General features: G+C 41.3%; 1 protein-coding gene and 1 pseudogene across 1 annotated transcript in view; one reads left to right on the plus strand and one right to left on the minus strand.

The window, feature by feature from the left end:
• Positions 1–13046, minus strand: part of OIT3 (oncoprotein induced transcript 3) — a 40815-nt gene that overhangs the window by 10907 nt on the left and 16862 nt on the right. The window contains exons 5-6 of the mRNA XM_030940554.1: positions 12118–12240; positions 10500–10660 (exon numbers count right to left, since the gene is read on the minus strand). Of these exons, the coding sequence (XP_030796414.1) occupies positions 10500–10660; positions 12118–12240 (284 nt within the window). The remainder of the gene's footprint in view (positions 1–10499; positions 10661–12117; positions 12241–13046) is intronic.
• Positions 5148–6051, plus strand: LOC104669951 (annotated as a pseudogene).

Below are 13046 nucleotides of genomic sequence, written 5' to 3' on the forward strand. Positions count from 1 at the left end.
ATGGTGGTGTGTGCCTATAGTCGTCCCAGCTGCTGCGGAGGCTGAGGCAGGAGAATGGTATGAACCTGGGAGGCGGAGCTTGCAGTGAGCCGAGATTGTGCCACTGCACTCCAGCCTGGGTGACAGAGTGAGACTCCATCTCAAAAAAAAAAAAAAAAAAAAAAAAAGAAAGAAAAGAAAAGAAAAGAAGCTGGGCACGGTGGCTCAAGCCTGTAATCCCAGCACTTTGGGAGGCCGAGACGGGCAGATCACGAGGTCAGGAGATCGAGACCATCCTGGCTAATATGGTGAAACCCCGTCTCTACTAAAAAATACAAAAAACTAGCCGGGTGACATGGCGGGCACCTGTAGTCCCAGCTACTTGGGAGGCTGAGGCAGGAGAATGGCATGAACCCGAGAGGAGGAGCTTGCAGTGAGCTGAGATCTGGCCACTGCACTCCAGCCTGGGTGACAGAGCAAGATTCCATCTCAAAAAAAAAAAAAAGAAAAAAGAAAAAAAAGAAAAGAAATTAGCCAAGATAGAGAAAAGCATAACCAACCTGATAGAGCTAAAAAAACCACAAGAATTTCATAATGCAATTGCAAGTATTAATAGCAGAATGGATCAAGCAGAGGAAAGAATCTCAGAGCTTGAAGACTGTCTTTCTGAAATAAGACAGGCAGACAAGAATAGAGAAAAAGTAATAAAAAGGAATGAACAAAACCTCCGAGAAATATGGGATTATGTAAAGAGACTGAATATACGACTGATTGGAGTACCTGAAAGAGCTGGGAGAATAAAACCAATTTGGAAAACATATTTCAAGATATCCATGAGCACTTCTCCAACCTTGCTAGACAGGCCAACATTCAAATTCAGGAAATGCAGAGAACCCCAGTAAGATACTCCACAAGAAGATCATCCTTGAGACACAAAATCTTCAGATTCTCCAAAGTTGAAATGAAAGAAAACATGTTAAGGGCACCCAGAGAGAAAGGCTAAGTCACCTACAAGGGAAGCCCATCAGACTAACAGTGGACCCTTCAGCAGAAACCCTACAGGCCAGAAGAGACTGGGGGCCAATATTCAACATTCTTAAAGAAAAGAATTTTAAATGGCCAGGCACAGTGGCTCACACCTGTAATTCCAGCACTTTGGGAAGCTGAGGCAGGCAGATCACTTGAGGTCAGGAGTTCAAGACCAGCCTGGCCAACATGATAAAACCCCATCTCTACTAAAAATATAAAAATTAGCCAGGCATGCCTGTAGTCCCAACTACTCGGGAGGCTGAGGCAGGAGAATCACTTGAACCTGGGAGACAGAGGTTGCAGTGTGCTGAGATCATACCACTGCACTCCAGCCTGGGAGACAAAGCAAGACTCTGTCAAAAGGAAGGAAGGAAGGAAGGAAGGAAGGAAGGAAGGAAGGAAGGAAGGAAGGAAGGAAGGAAGGGAGGGAGGGAGGGAGGGAGGGAGGGAGGGAGGGAGGGAGGGAGGGAGGGAGGGAAAGAGAGAAAGAAAGGAAGGAAGGAAGAAAAGAAAAGAAAAGAAAAATAATTTTCAACCCAGAATTTCATATCCAGCCAAACTAAGCTTCATAAGTGAAGAAGAAATAAGATCCTTTTCAGAGAAGCAAATGCTGAGAAAATTTGTTACCACCACACCTGCCTTACTAGAGCTCCTAAGGAAACGCTAAATATGCAAAGGTAAAACCACTACCAGCCACTATAAAAACATACTGAAGTACACAATGACAGGATCAAATCCACACATAACAATACTAACCTTAAATGTAAATGGATTAAATGCCTCAATTAAAAGACAGAGTGGCAAACTGGATACAGAGCCAAGACCCACTAGTATGCTGTCTTCAAGAGATCCATCTCACATGCAAAGACACACATAGGCTCAAAGTAAAGGGATTGAGGAAACTTTATCAAGCAAATGGAAAACAGGAAAAAGCAAGAGTTGCAATCCTAGTTTCCAACAAAACAGACTTTAAACTAGCAAAGATCAAAAAAGACAAAGAAGGGCATCACCTAATGATAAAGGGTTCAATTCAACAAGAGGTAACTATCGTAAATATATATGCACCCAACACAGGAGCAACCAGATTCATAAAGCAAGTTCTTAGAAGCCTTCAAAGAGACTTAGATTCCCACACAATAATAGTGGGAGACTTCAACACCTCAGACAATATTAGACCATCAAGACAGAAATTAACAAAGATATTTAGGACCTGAACTCAGCTCTGGATCAATTGGACTTGATAATTATCTATAGAAGTCTCCACCCCAAAACAACAGAATATACGTTCTTCTCATCACTACACGGTACTTTCTCTAAAATTGACCCATAATCGGGAGTAAAACACTACTCAGTAAATGCAAAAGAACTGAAATCATAACAGTCTCTCAGACCACAGCACAATCAAATTAGAACTCAAGACTAAGAAATTCACTCCAAACCATACAATTACACGGAAATGTAATAACCTGCTTCTGAATGACTTTTGGGTAAATAATGAAATTAAGGCAGAAATCAAGAAGTTCTTTGAAACTAATGAGAACAAAGATATAACATACCAGAATCTCAGGGACACAGGTTAGGCAGTGTTAAGAGAGAAATTTATAGCACTAAATGCCCACATTAAAAGCTATAAAGATTTCAAGTTAACAACCCAACATCACAACTAAAAGAACTAGAGAACTAAGAGCAAACAAACCCCATAGCTAGCAGAAGACAAGAAATAACCAAAATTAGAGGTGAATTGGAAGAGATAAAGACACAAAAAAACCATTCAAAAGATCAACAAATCTAGGAGCTGGTTTTTCCAAAAAAGTTAATAAAATAGATAGACCACTAGCTAGACAAGGAAGAAAAGAGAGAAGAATCAAATAAGCACAATCAGAAATGATAAGGGGATATTGCCACTGACCTCACAGAAATACAAACAACCATCAGAGAATATTATAAATGCCTCTATGCATATAAGCTAGAAAACCTAGAAGAAATGGATAAATTCCTGGACACATACATCCTCTCAAGACTGAACCAGGATGAAGTTGAATCCCTGAAGAGACCAACAATGAGGCTCTGAAAATGAGGCAGTAATAGCCTACAACCAAAAAAAAAAAAAGCCCAGGACCAGACAGATTCATAGCTGAATTCTATCCCCTGTACAAAAAAGAGCTGGTACCATTCCTACTGAAACTATTTCAAAAAATTTGAAAGGGAGGGACTCTTCCTTAAGTCATTCTATGAGGCCAGCATCATCCTGAACCAAAATCTGGCAGAGACACAACAAAAAAAGAAAACCTCAGACCAATATCCTTGATGAACATTGATGCAAAAATCCTCAGCAAAATACTGGGAAACTGAATCCAGCAGTACACCAAAAATCTTATTCACCACAATCAAGTAGGCTTCATCCCCAGGGCGCAAGGTTGGTTCAACATATGCAAATCAATAAATGTGATACATTACATAAATAAAACTAAAGACAAAAACCATATGATTATCTCAACAGATATAGAAAAAGATTTCAATAAATTTTGGCATCCTTTCATGTTAAAAACTCTCAATAAACTAGGTATTGAAGGAATATACTTCAAAATAATAAGAGCCATGTATGACAAACCCACAGCCAATATCATACTGAATGGGCAAAAGCTGGAAGCATTCCCCTTCAAAACAAGCACAAGACAAAGATGCACTCTCTCGCCACTCCTATTCAACATAGTGTTGGAAGTTCTGGCCAGAGCAATCAGGCAAGAGAAAGAAATAAACAGCATTCAAATAGGAAAAGAGGAGTCAAACTATCCCTGTTTGCAGATGACATGATTCTATATCTAGAAAACCCTATCATCTCAGCCCAAAAGCTTCTTAAGCTGATAAACAACTTCAGCAAAGTCTCAGAATACAAAATCAATGTGCAGAAATACCAGCATTGTTATACACATCAACAGTCAAACTGAGAGCCAAATCACAAATGAACTCCCATTTGCAATTGCCATGAAAAGAATACCTAGGAAAAGAGCTAACAAGGGAAGTGAAAGATCTCTAAAAGGAGAACTATAAACCACTGCTTAAAGAAATCAGAGATGCAATAGCAAAGACTTGGAATCAACCCAAATGTCCACCTGTGACAGACTGGATTAAGAAAATGTGGCACATATACACCATGGAATACTATGCAGCCATAAAAAAGGATGAGTTTGTGTCCTTTGTAGGGACATGGATGCAGCTGGAAACCATCATTCTCAGCAAACTATCGCAAGAACAGAAAACCAAACACCGCATGTTCTCACTCATAGGTGGGAACTGAACAATGAGATCACTTGGACTCGGGAAGGGGAACATCACACACCGAGGCCTATTATGGGGAGGGGGGAGGGGGGAGGGATTGCACTGGGAGTTATACCTAATGTAAATGACGAGTTGATGGGTGCTGACGAGTTGATGGGTGCAGCACACCAACATGGCACAAGTATACATATGTAACAAACCTGCAGGTTATGCACATGTACCCTAGAACTTAAAGTATAATAAAAAAAAAATGAATAATAAAAAAAAGAAAGAAATCAGAGATGACGCAAACAAATGGAAATACATAGGAAGAATCAATATTATTAAAATAACCATACTGCTCAAAGCAATTTATAGATTCAATGCTTTCCCATTAAACTACCACTGATATTCTTTGCAGAAAAAAAACTATTTTAAAATTCATATTGAACCAAAAAAGAGCTTGAATAGCCAAGGCAATCCTAAGCAAATAACAAAGCTGGAGGTATCATGCTGCCCAGCTTCAAATTATGCTATAGGGCTACAGTGACCAAAACAGCAAGGTATTGGTACAAGAACAGACACAGATCAATGGAACAGAAAAGAGAACCCAGAAATAAGATTGCACACCTACAACTATCTGATCTTAACCAAACTGACAAAAACAAGCAATGAGGAAACAGTGCTGGGATACCTGGCTAGTCATATGCAGAAAATTGAAACTGGACCCCTTCCTTACACCATATAGGAAAATTAACTCAAGATGGGTTAAAAACTTAAATGTACCCTGGTGTGATTCCTTTCTGTGCAGCTGTTCTCTTGAGCAGTGGTGGTTTATCTCCGTCGGCCTTCTCTCCGACCTAAGTGTGTGCTGCCACCCGATGGAAGATTCGATGGACATGGACATGAGCCCCCTGAGGCCCCAGAACTATCTTTTTAGTTGTGAACTAAAGGCTGACAAAGATTATCACTTTAAGGTGGATAATGATGAAAATGAGCACCAGTTATCTTTAAGAACAGTCAGTTTAGGGGCTGGTGCAAAGGATGAATTGCACATTGTTGAAGCAGAGGCAATGAATTACGAAGGCAGTTCAATTAAAGTAACACTGGCAACTTTGAAAATGTCTGTACAGCCAACCCTTTCCCTTGGGGGCTTTGAAATAACACCACCAGTGGTCTTAAGGTTGAAGTGTGGTTCAGGGCCACTGCATATTAGTGGACAGTACTGAGTAACTGTGGAGGAAGATGCAGAGTCAGAAGATGAAGAGGAGGAGGATGTGAAACTCTTAAGTATATCTGGAGAGCGGTCTGCCCCTGGAGGTAGTAGCAAGGTTCCACAGAAAAAAGTAAAACTTGCTGCTGATGAAGATGATAATGAAGAAGATGATGATGAAGATGATGAGGAAGCTGAAGAAAAAGTGAAGAAATCTATACAAGATACTCCAGCCAAAAATGCACAAAACTCAAATCAGAATGGAAAAGACTCAAAACCATCATCAACACCAAGATCAAAAGGACAAGAACCCTTCAAAAAACAGAAAAAAACTCCTAAAACACCAAAAGGACCTAGTTCTGTAGAAGACAGTAAAGCAAAAATGCAAGCAAGTATAGAAAAACGTGATTCTCTTCCCAAAGTGGAAGCCAAGTTCATCAATTATGTGAAGAATTGCTTCCAGATGACTGACCAGGAGGCTATTCAAGATCTCTGGCAATGGAGGAAGTCTCTTTTAAAAAAATAGTTTAAACAATTTGTTAAAAATGTTCCATCTTATTTCATTTCTGTAACAGTTGCTGTCTGGCTGTCCTTTTTGTAATGCAGAGTGAGAACTTTCCCTACCATGTTTGATAAATGTTGTCCAGGTTCCATTGCCAAGAATGTGTTGTCCAAAATACCTGTTTAGTTTTTAAACATGGAACTCCACCCTTTACCTGGGTTTAAGCATGTGTGGAATGTTATGATGGGACATAGTAGTAGCAGTGGTTGGACATGGAAATGGTGGGGAGACAAAAATATACACATAAAATAAAACTCAGTATTTTAATAAAGTAAAAAAAAAAAAAAAAAAAAAAAAAACTTAAATGTAAAACCCAAAACTATAAAAATCCTGGAAGACAACCGAGGCAGTACCATTTGAGACATAGGCACAAGCAAAGATTTCATGAAGAAGATGCCAAAAGCAATTGCAATAAAAGCAAACATTGACAAATGGGATCTAATTAAATTAAAGAGCTTCTGCATAGCAAAAGAAGCTATCATCAGAGAGAACAGACAACCTACAGAATGGGAGAAAATTTTTTTTTCTCTGATGAAGGTCTAATATCCAGCATCCACAAGAAACTTAAATTTATAAGGAAAAAAACATTAAAAAGTGGAAAAGGACATGAGCAGACACTTCTCAAAAGAAAACATACATGTGGCCAACAAACATAAATGCAAATCAAAACCACAATGAGATATCATCTGACACCAGTCAGAATGGCGATTAGTAAAAAGTCAAGAAATAACATGCTGGCGATGTTGTGGAGAAAAAGGAATGTTTTTACACTGTTGTTGGGAGTGTAAATTAGTTCAACCATTGTGGAAGACCGTGTGGTGATTCCTCAAAGACCCAAAGACAGACCTACCCTTTGACCCAGCAATGCCATTACTAGGTATATACCCAAAAGATTATAAATCGTCCTATTATAAAGACACATGCAATGCACATGTATGTTTACTGCAGCACTATTCACAATAGCAAAGACATGGAATCCACCTAAATGCCCATCAATGATAGGCTGGACAAAGAAAATGTGGTACATATACATCATCGAATACTTGCAGTCACAAAAAAAGAATGAGATCATGTCCTTTGCAGGGACGTGGACGGAGCTGACGGCCATTATCCTTAGCCAACTAACACAGGAACAGAAAATGAAATACCACATGTTCTCACTTATAAGTGGGAGCGAAATGATGAGAACACACTGACACATAGTGGGGAATAGCACACACTGGGGCCTATCAGAGAGTGGAAGGTAGGAGGAGGGAGAGAAGCAGGAAATATAACTAACAGGCAGTAGGCTTAATACTTGGGTGATGAAATAATTTGTATAACCAACCCCCATGACACACATTTACCTGCACATGCTGCACATGTACCCCTGAGCTTAAAATAAAAATAAAAATAAAACTCAGCTTCAAAGACAGTATGGTATACGAGAGTAAGAAATGATCTGTGGTCGGCTGGGCACGGTGGCTCATGCCTGTAATCCCAGCACTTCGGGAGGCCGAGGCGGGTGGATCATGAGGTCAGGAGCTCGAGACCAGCCTGATCAACATGGTGGAACCCTGTCTCTACTAAAAATATAAAAATTAGCTGAGTGTGGCGGCACACACCTATAGTCCCAGCTACTTGGGAAGCTGAGGCAGGAGAATTGCTTGAACCTGGGAGGTAGAGGTTGTGGTGAGCTGAGATTGCGCCACTGGACTCCAGCCTGGGCAACAGAGTGAAACTCTGTCTCAAAAAAAAAAAAAAAAAAAAAAAAAAAAAGAAATGACCTGTGATCAGGAAGGGACGAGTGTGATCATGAGACTAGAACTCACTAGGGGCTGACATCTCTCCTCATCCATCATTCCCATCTTCATTTACCCATCCTTCAATGCCTCACTCAAACTCATCTCTTCTATGAAGTCCCCCAGGTTTACCATGTACAGTTGATGCCCATTATTCATGCATTTAGTATGTGTGAATTCATCTAGCAGCTAACATTTATTTATAACCCCAAAATCAGTACTCACTATGCTTCTGAGGTTATTCCCAGAATGTGCAGTGGCACATTCCCAGCTGAGGTCCAACAAGGCACCACTGCCTTCTTGTTTTAGCTCTCATACTGTACACCAGGATCCTTTTTGTGATCTACAGAACGGCATGCTTTTGCATGTTTGTGTTTTGTGAGCAATGTTGCTGTTGAAAGGCACCCACACATGCAGTGCAGATGGGCTGTCTAGTGATCCCAAGCACAAGGAGGCTATGAGACCCTTACAGGGAAAATGGGAAAATAGGTGTTTGATAAACTCCAGACATGAGTTGCAGTGCTGCTGGCCATGAGTGCAATGTTAATGAATCTATAATGCATGTTAAATAAGGTATCTTTAAACAGAAACACACACAGAACAACATTGTTAACTGATCGGTTAACAAAAATGTTGTAACCAGAGGACTACAGGAACCTAACCCAGTGTTTCCCCTAGGAGCAATGCTTAATTGCTAAAGAAATTGGCTTCAGTATTCCCTAATTCATTGCTTGTGGCAGCTTTGTAGAACATAACTACTGTGAATAACAAGAATCAACTGTAACTTAAACTCACATGGCTCGCATTTAGAATTTCTCTCTACCTCCTAATTAGCCTATTATTATACATGGCTTAATATCCTAACTATTGGTATTATACAGCCTAGCTCTTTGTTGTGTACTTTTTAATAAATAAGAAAATAATACCAAAAAAAAAAAAAAAAAAAAAAAAAAAAGGCTGGGTGCCGTGGCTTACACCTGTAATCCCAGCACTTTGGGGGTCTGAGGCAGGTGGATCACCTGAGGTCAGGAGTTCAAGACCAGCCTGACCAACATGGTGAAACCTCGTCTCAACAAAAATACAAAAATTAACCGGGCGTGGTGGCAGGTGCCTATAATCCCAGCTACTTGGGAGGCTGAGGCAGAAGAATTGCTTGAACCCAGGAGGCGGAGGTTGCAGTGAGTCAAGATTGTACCATTGCCAGCCTGGGCAATAAGAGCAAAACTCCATCTCAAAAAAAAAAAAAAAAAAAAAAAAAAGAGTTTTACACACTACTTCTCGGGCAGCCCCACACATTCCTTTGGGGTATTACTCATAATACCGGATCTATGCAGAATCAGTGAATCCAGAGCTCTGGTATTTTAGAAAAGGACAGCTTCCGCCCGTTATGTCTCTTTCAGGAATTTTAGACCTGGTGATGCGGCGGCAGCATGGCCTTGTGTGAACTCTTGCACACTCAGAATTTCGGCTGTGGCATGTACCGGCTGGTTTTCAGCTCTTTATCTCCAGATTCCTGTGCTCTGCCCTACACGGGAGAATAGCGCCAACCTACCATGCGGCATGTCCATTTGATTATCCACCGATATGATCAACATAACTTGCCTCAAGTGGGACCACCTGCTCCTTGAATATCCCCCACTTACCTCACTGCAAGTCGAATCAGCTTTCTGATTTTCATTTAGTTAGAGTCATAAATAAATATTCATTTAACCAAATGATCGCAAAGGCCTCCGTGGTGATCCACATGCAGGCCCCCTCTGCTCTATCCATCTTGCAAGCTGCTGTCAGCTCACGGCATTCATCACCACAGTCCCTGCCTAAACCCATTTCTGTGGGATCAAATCCAGACGGCTCACCCTAGCACACAAGGCAGGCCTTTGGAAGCTCAGCCCGCCCCATCTACTTTTCCGGTTTCATTTTCCAGTAGGAATTCCCCGCCAGTCAGGCTGCACTCTCCACATACCTCCGCAGAGGCCTGCATATCCCCTCTCAGAGACTAGCTCACTTGTTTCCCATCTGAAAGGCCCTTTCTTTTCCTCTCTGCTGTGTAAACCACACACACACTTCCACCTAGATCCAAGTCCCACTTGTCTTGACTGCTCCTGTGTTTGTCCCTTGACTGGACGCCTACAGGACCTATCATCCGTCTCACTGTTCATCCTTTCCTTACATTTTCTGTGTCGTCATCTCAATTTTGCTGTGCAAGTTCCTAAAAGGCAGGATTTCATACATGTCTGACTCTCCAGCACAGGGCTGTGTGCAGATTTTGGGATGAAAATATAAACCTTTTCACTCAACCTGGTTCAATACTTGAACTCTGCACCATAAATGAACCATCATCTGTATTAGCTACTTTCTTCAAATAAAATAATTGGTCAGAGGTGATGTAGCCAGCCTTCCAGTACCACTGGTACTGATGCGTTCAGGAAAATGTCTGCGCATACTAGAGAGATGGGGTATTTGAAAACAGGAATAGCAGAATTCTTCACAGTGCCAGGACCACAGCAGATGCTCAAGAACATGTTGGTTAAATGAATGACATAAGATGTTTTGAGCTCAAATCTTTTGTGCGTAAATATCTCATTGATGACACAAGCCACATGGCATACCTCTGTCCACTACCTCCCAAATAACCAGCTTTTGGCCATTCCCCGAGTGCCCTCCAGGAGGAACCTACATCGACCACTGTACCACACGTCTTGAGAGAGAAGAGGATGTTGACATGGGTGCCGTTGGACACTCCTCGGCAGGAGGTGTTGGTCAGGAAGAGCTCCAGGCCACCAACCAGCTCCCTGGGGATGCTCACTTCAATGGCATTTGATTTGCACAACACAGGGACTGCAGAGAAAAGAGGCCACTGTTAGAGCCAGGAAACCTGAATGAGAGGAAGGCTTTTAGGAGAAATAATTTCACCCTCACACAACCTGAGCTTTTTGTTCCATCCCCAAGGAAATCAGAGGGGCTGAAAACAAGCTGGTGAATAAAACCACTATTCCTAACTCCCAAGATTATGGTGAAATAATGTTCCTCAAATATATGGTTCCCTGAATTAGGAAATACCAGGTTCGATTTTCAATTCACCAAACATTGGTTTCAAAGTGTAGCCAGCATAACTCTGTGAACTGAAACACCTAAGAGATTAACTTTCAGCACAAACATGGTTTATTGGCAATACAGAAAAAGTGCTGCTTTGATATAGGCCTAGGGTACATAATGATACTGCTGTGACTTTACCATTAATTACTGCCTAGTAAAACAGAGACAATAAAAACAGTGTTAGTGCACTTGGGAAAGGCTTCCAAATTGTCCATGCATTGCTCAGGAAACCATAAACTCTGACTATAAATTTCACCACTTTAGCTTAATATAAAAAAGATTGCTTTTCCTTAGCATTCCCAGGTTCTTCTCTAGACTCTGCAAATATCCTGAAAAGAAGACTTGAGTTCTGTCAGCGTCCGATACGTGAAGACACATCATAACGATGGTGTAGTGGTGCAAAGAAATCAGACACAGGTGCCCCTTACATGTTTGGTAGATGAATGGATGAATATTCTGGACATCAGGTACTAGATTTCCAGGCCAGGCGCGGTGGCTCATGCCTGTAATCCCAGCACTTTGGGAAGCCGAGGAGGGCGGCTCACTTGAGGTCAGGAGTTCGAGACCAGCCTGGCCAACATGGTGAAACCCCTCCTCTACTAAAAACACAGAAATTAGCCAGGTGTGGTGGCACAAGCCTGTAATCCCAGCTACTCAGGAGGCTGAGGAAAGAGAATTGCTTGAACCCAGGAGGTGGAGGCTGCAGTGAGCTGAGATCACATCACTGCACTCCATCTGAGCAACAGAGTGAGACTCTGCCAAAAAAAAAAAAAAAATAGATTTCCAGAAAATAATTATCAGAGGATTGTTAACCCTTATATCCTAAGTGTAGGGAGAGGAATATGTTCCTCAGGGCTTTCAACTGAGTTCACTTAGTTTCAATCCTGTTAGAAAAGAGAGGAGCTGTATCAATGTCTTAGGCTTCCATATTGAGTATTAGTCATACAACTAACCATAGAAAGTAGTCAAAAACCAAAGGTAAACAGCAGAGGAAAGTTAACTTTCTGGTAATCTTTTCTTAGAGATCTTCTCTGTTAAATGATTCCACAGTGATGATTCAGCAATACACACTGCTCAAAGAGCCATTGTTCTAAAAGATGAGAACCCTGACACACTTGGGGGAGGAAGACAAACAGCTTTGGGAGAGGAAGAAGTGTAATCAGAGTAGAGACAAGCCCCCCCTCCGCCCCATGTACTACCTTGGCAAGTGTGGTTATCCTCAGACAGCACCAGGCCCCGGGGACATTCGCACTGGTAGCCTTTCTCAGATCCAAGGCAAGAGTGGCTGCAGCCACCATTGTTATTGTGGCATCCTTCAATGTCTGCAGTAGAAACCAACAGAAAAGGGAATCATCTCGCAACCCCAAGAATTCTGGCACTTTGCATCAGGGATTATACTTAACTTATAGCAGCATCCCTGGTGCCTAACCTAGTGATTGAGACATTCGGGCAAGACCTCAAAGAATGTTTATGAAATATCATAGCTACAAAGAGCAATCTTCCAATATCTGTAACTCTACCCAATTAAGCTGGTCAGGAATTTTGTAGCATGACCTTCAGTTTGGGTTTGTCTGATGTTTTTCTCAAGGTTAGTCGGGGGTTATGAGTTTTTAGGACTAGGACCCAAAAGTCATTTATTATTTGCGGTAACATTTAATCCAACCAATTTGACATTTTATAGAGCATTATTGACGTAAAAGAGATTGACAGAATACAAATTCACCCGAATTGGCTGGATAGATCTGACTTATTGTGGACTGGCTGGGTCACCTGGCTCTCTCCTCAAATATCTAGGACAAGAGCACTGGGGGTAAAGGGCTTTGGGCTGACAGCACACTATAAAAATGAGGCCTGGACAACATGCTGAGTCCATTCAACGAAACTCTTGGTGATTGTCCTCTTATGAGATGGTTTTGCTTAATTTTCCTTTTTTAATGTTTTGCATGTTCAAAAAGCAAACTCAAGCCAATGGACAAAAAGGAAAAATATTCCATTGAAAACTAAAGAATCTATAAGGTGATTTCAAGTTTAACAGAGAAAAAAAAATGACCTTTGTGGGACTTGGACATTATCTTCTAGGTCAGAGGTTGTCAAATTCTAATCTGCTACACATTATTACAAATAAAGT

The sequence above is a fragment of the Rhinopithecus roxellana genome, chromosome 11 (genome assembly GCF_007565055.1).
Source record: "Rhinopithecus roxellana isolate Shanxi Qingling chromosome 11, ASM756505v1, whole genome shotgun sequence".
Classification (NCBI taxonomy): domain Eukaryota; kingdom Metazoa; phylum Chordata; class Mammalia; order Primates; family Cercopithecidae; genus Rhinopithecus; species Rhinopithecus roxellana.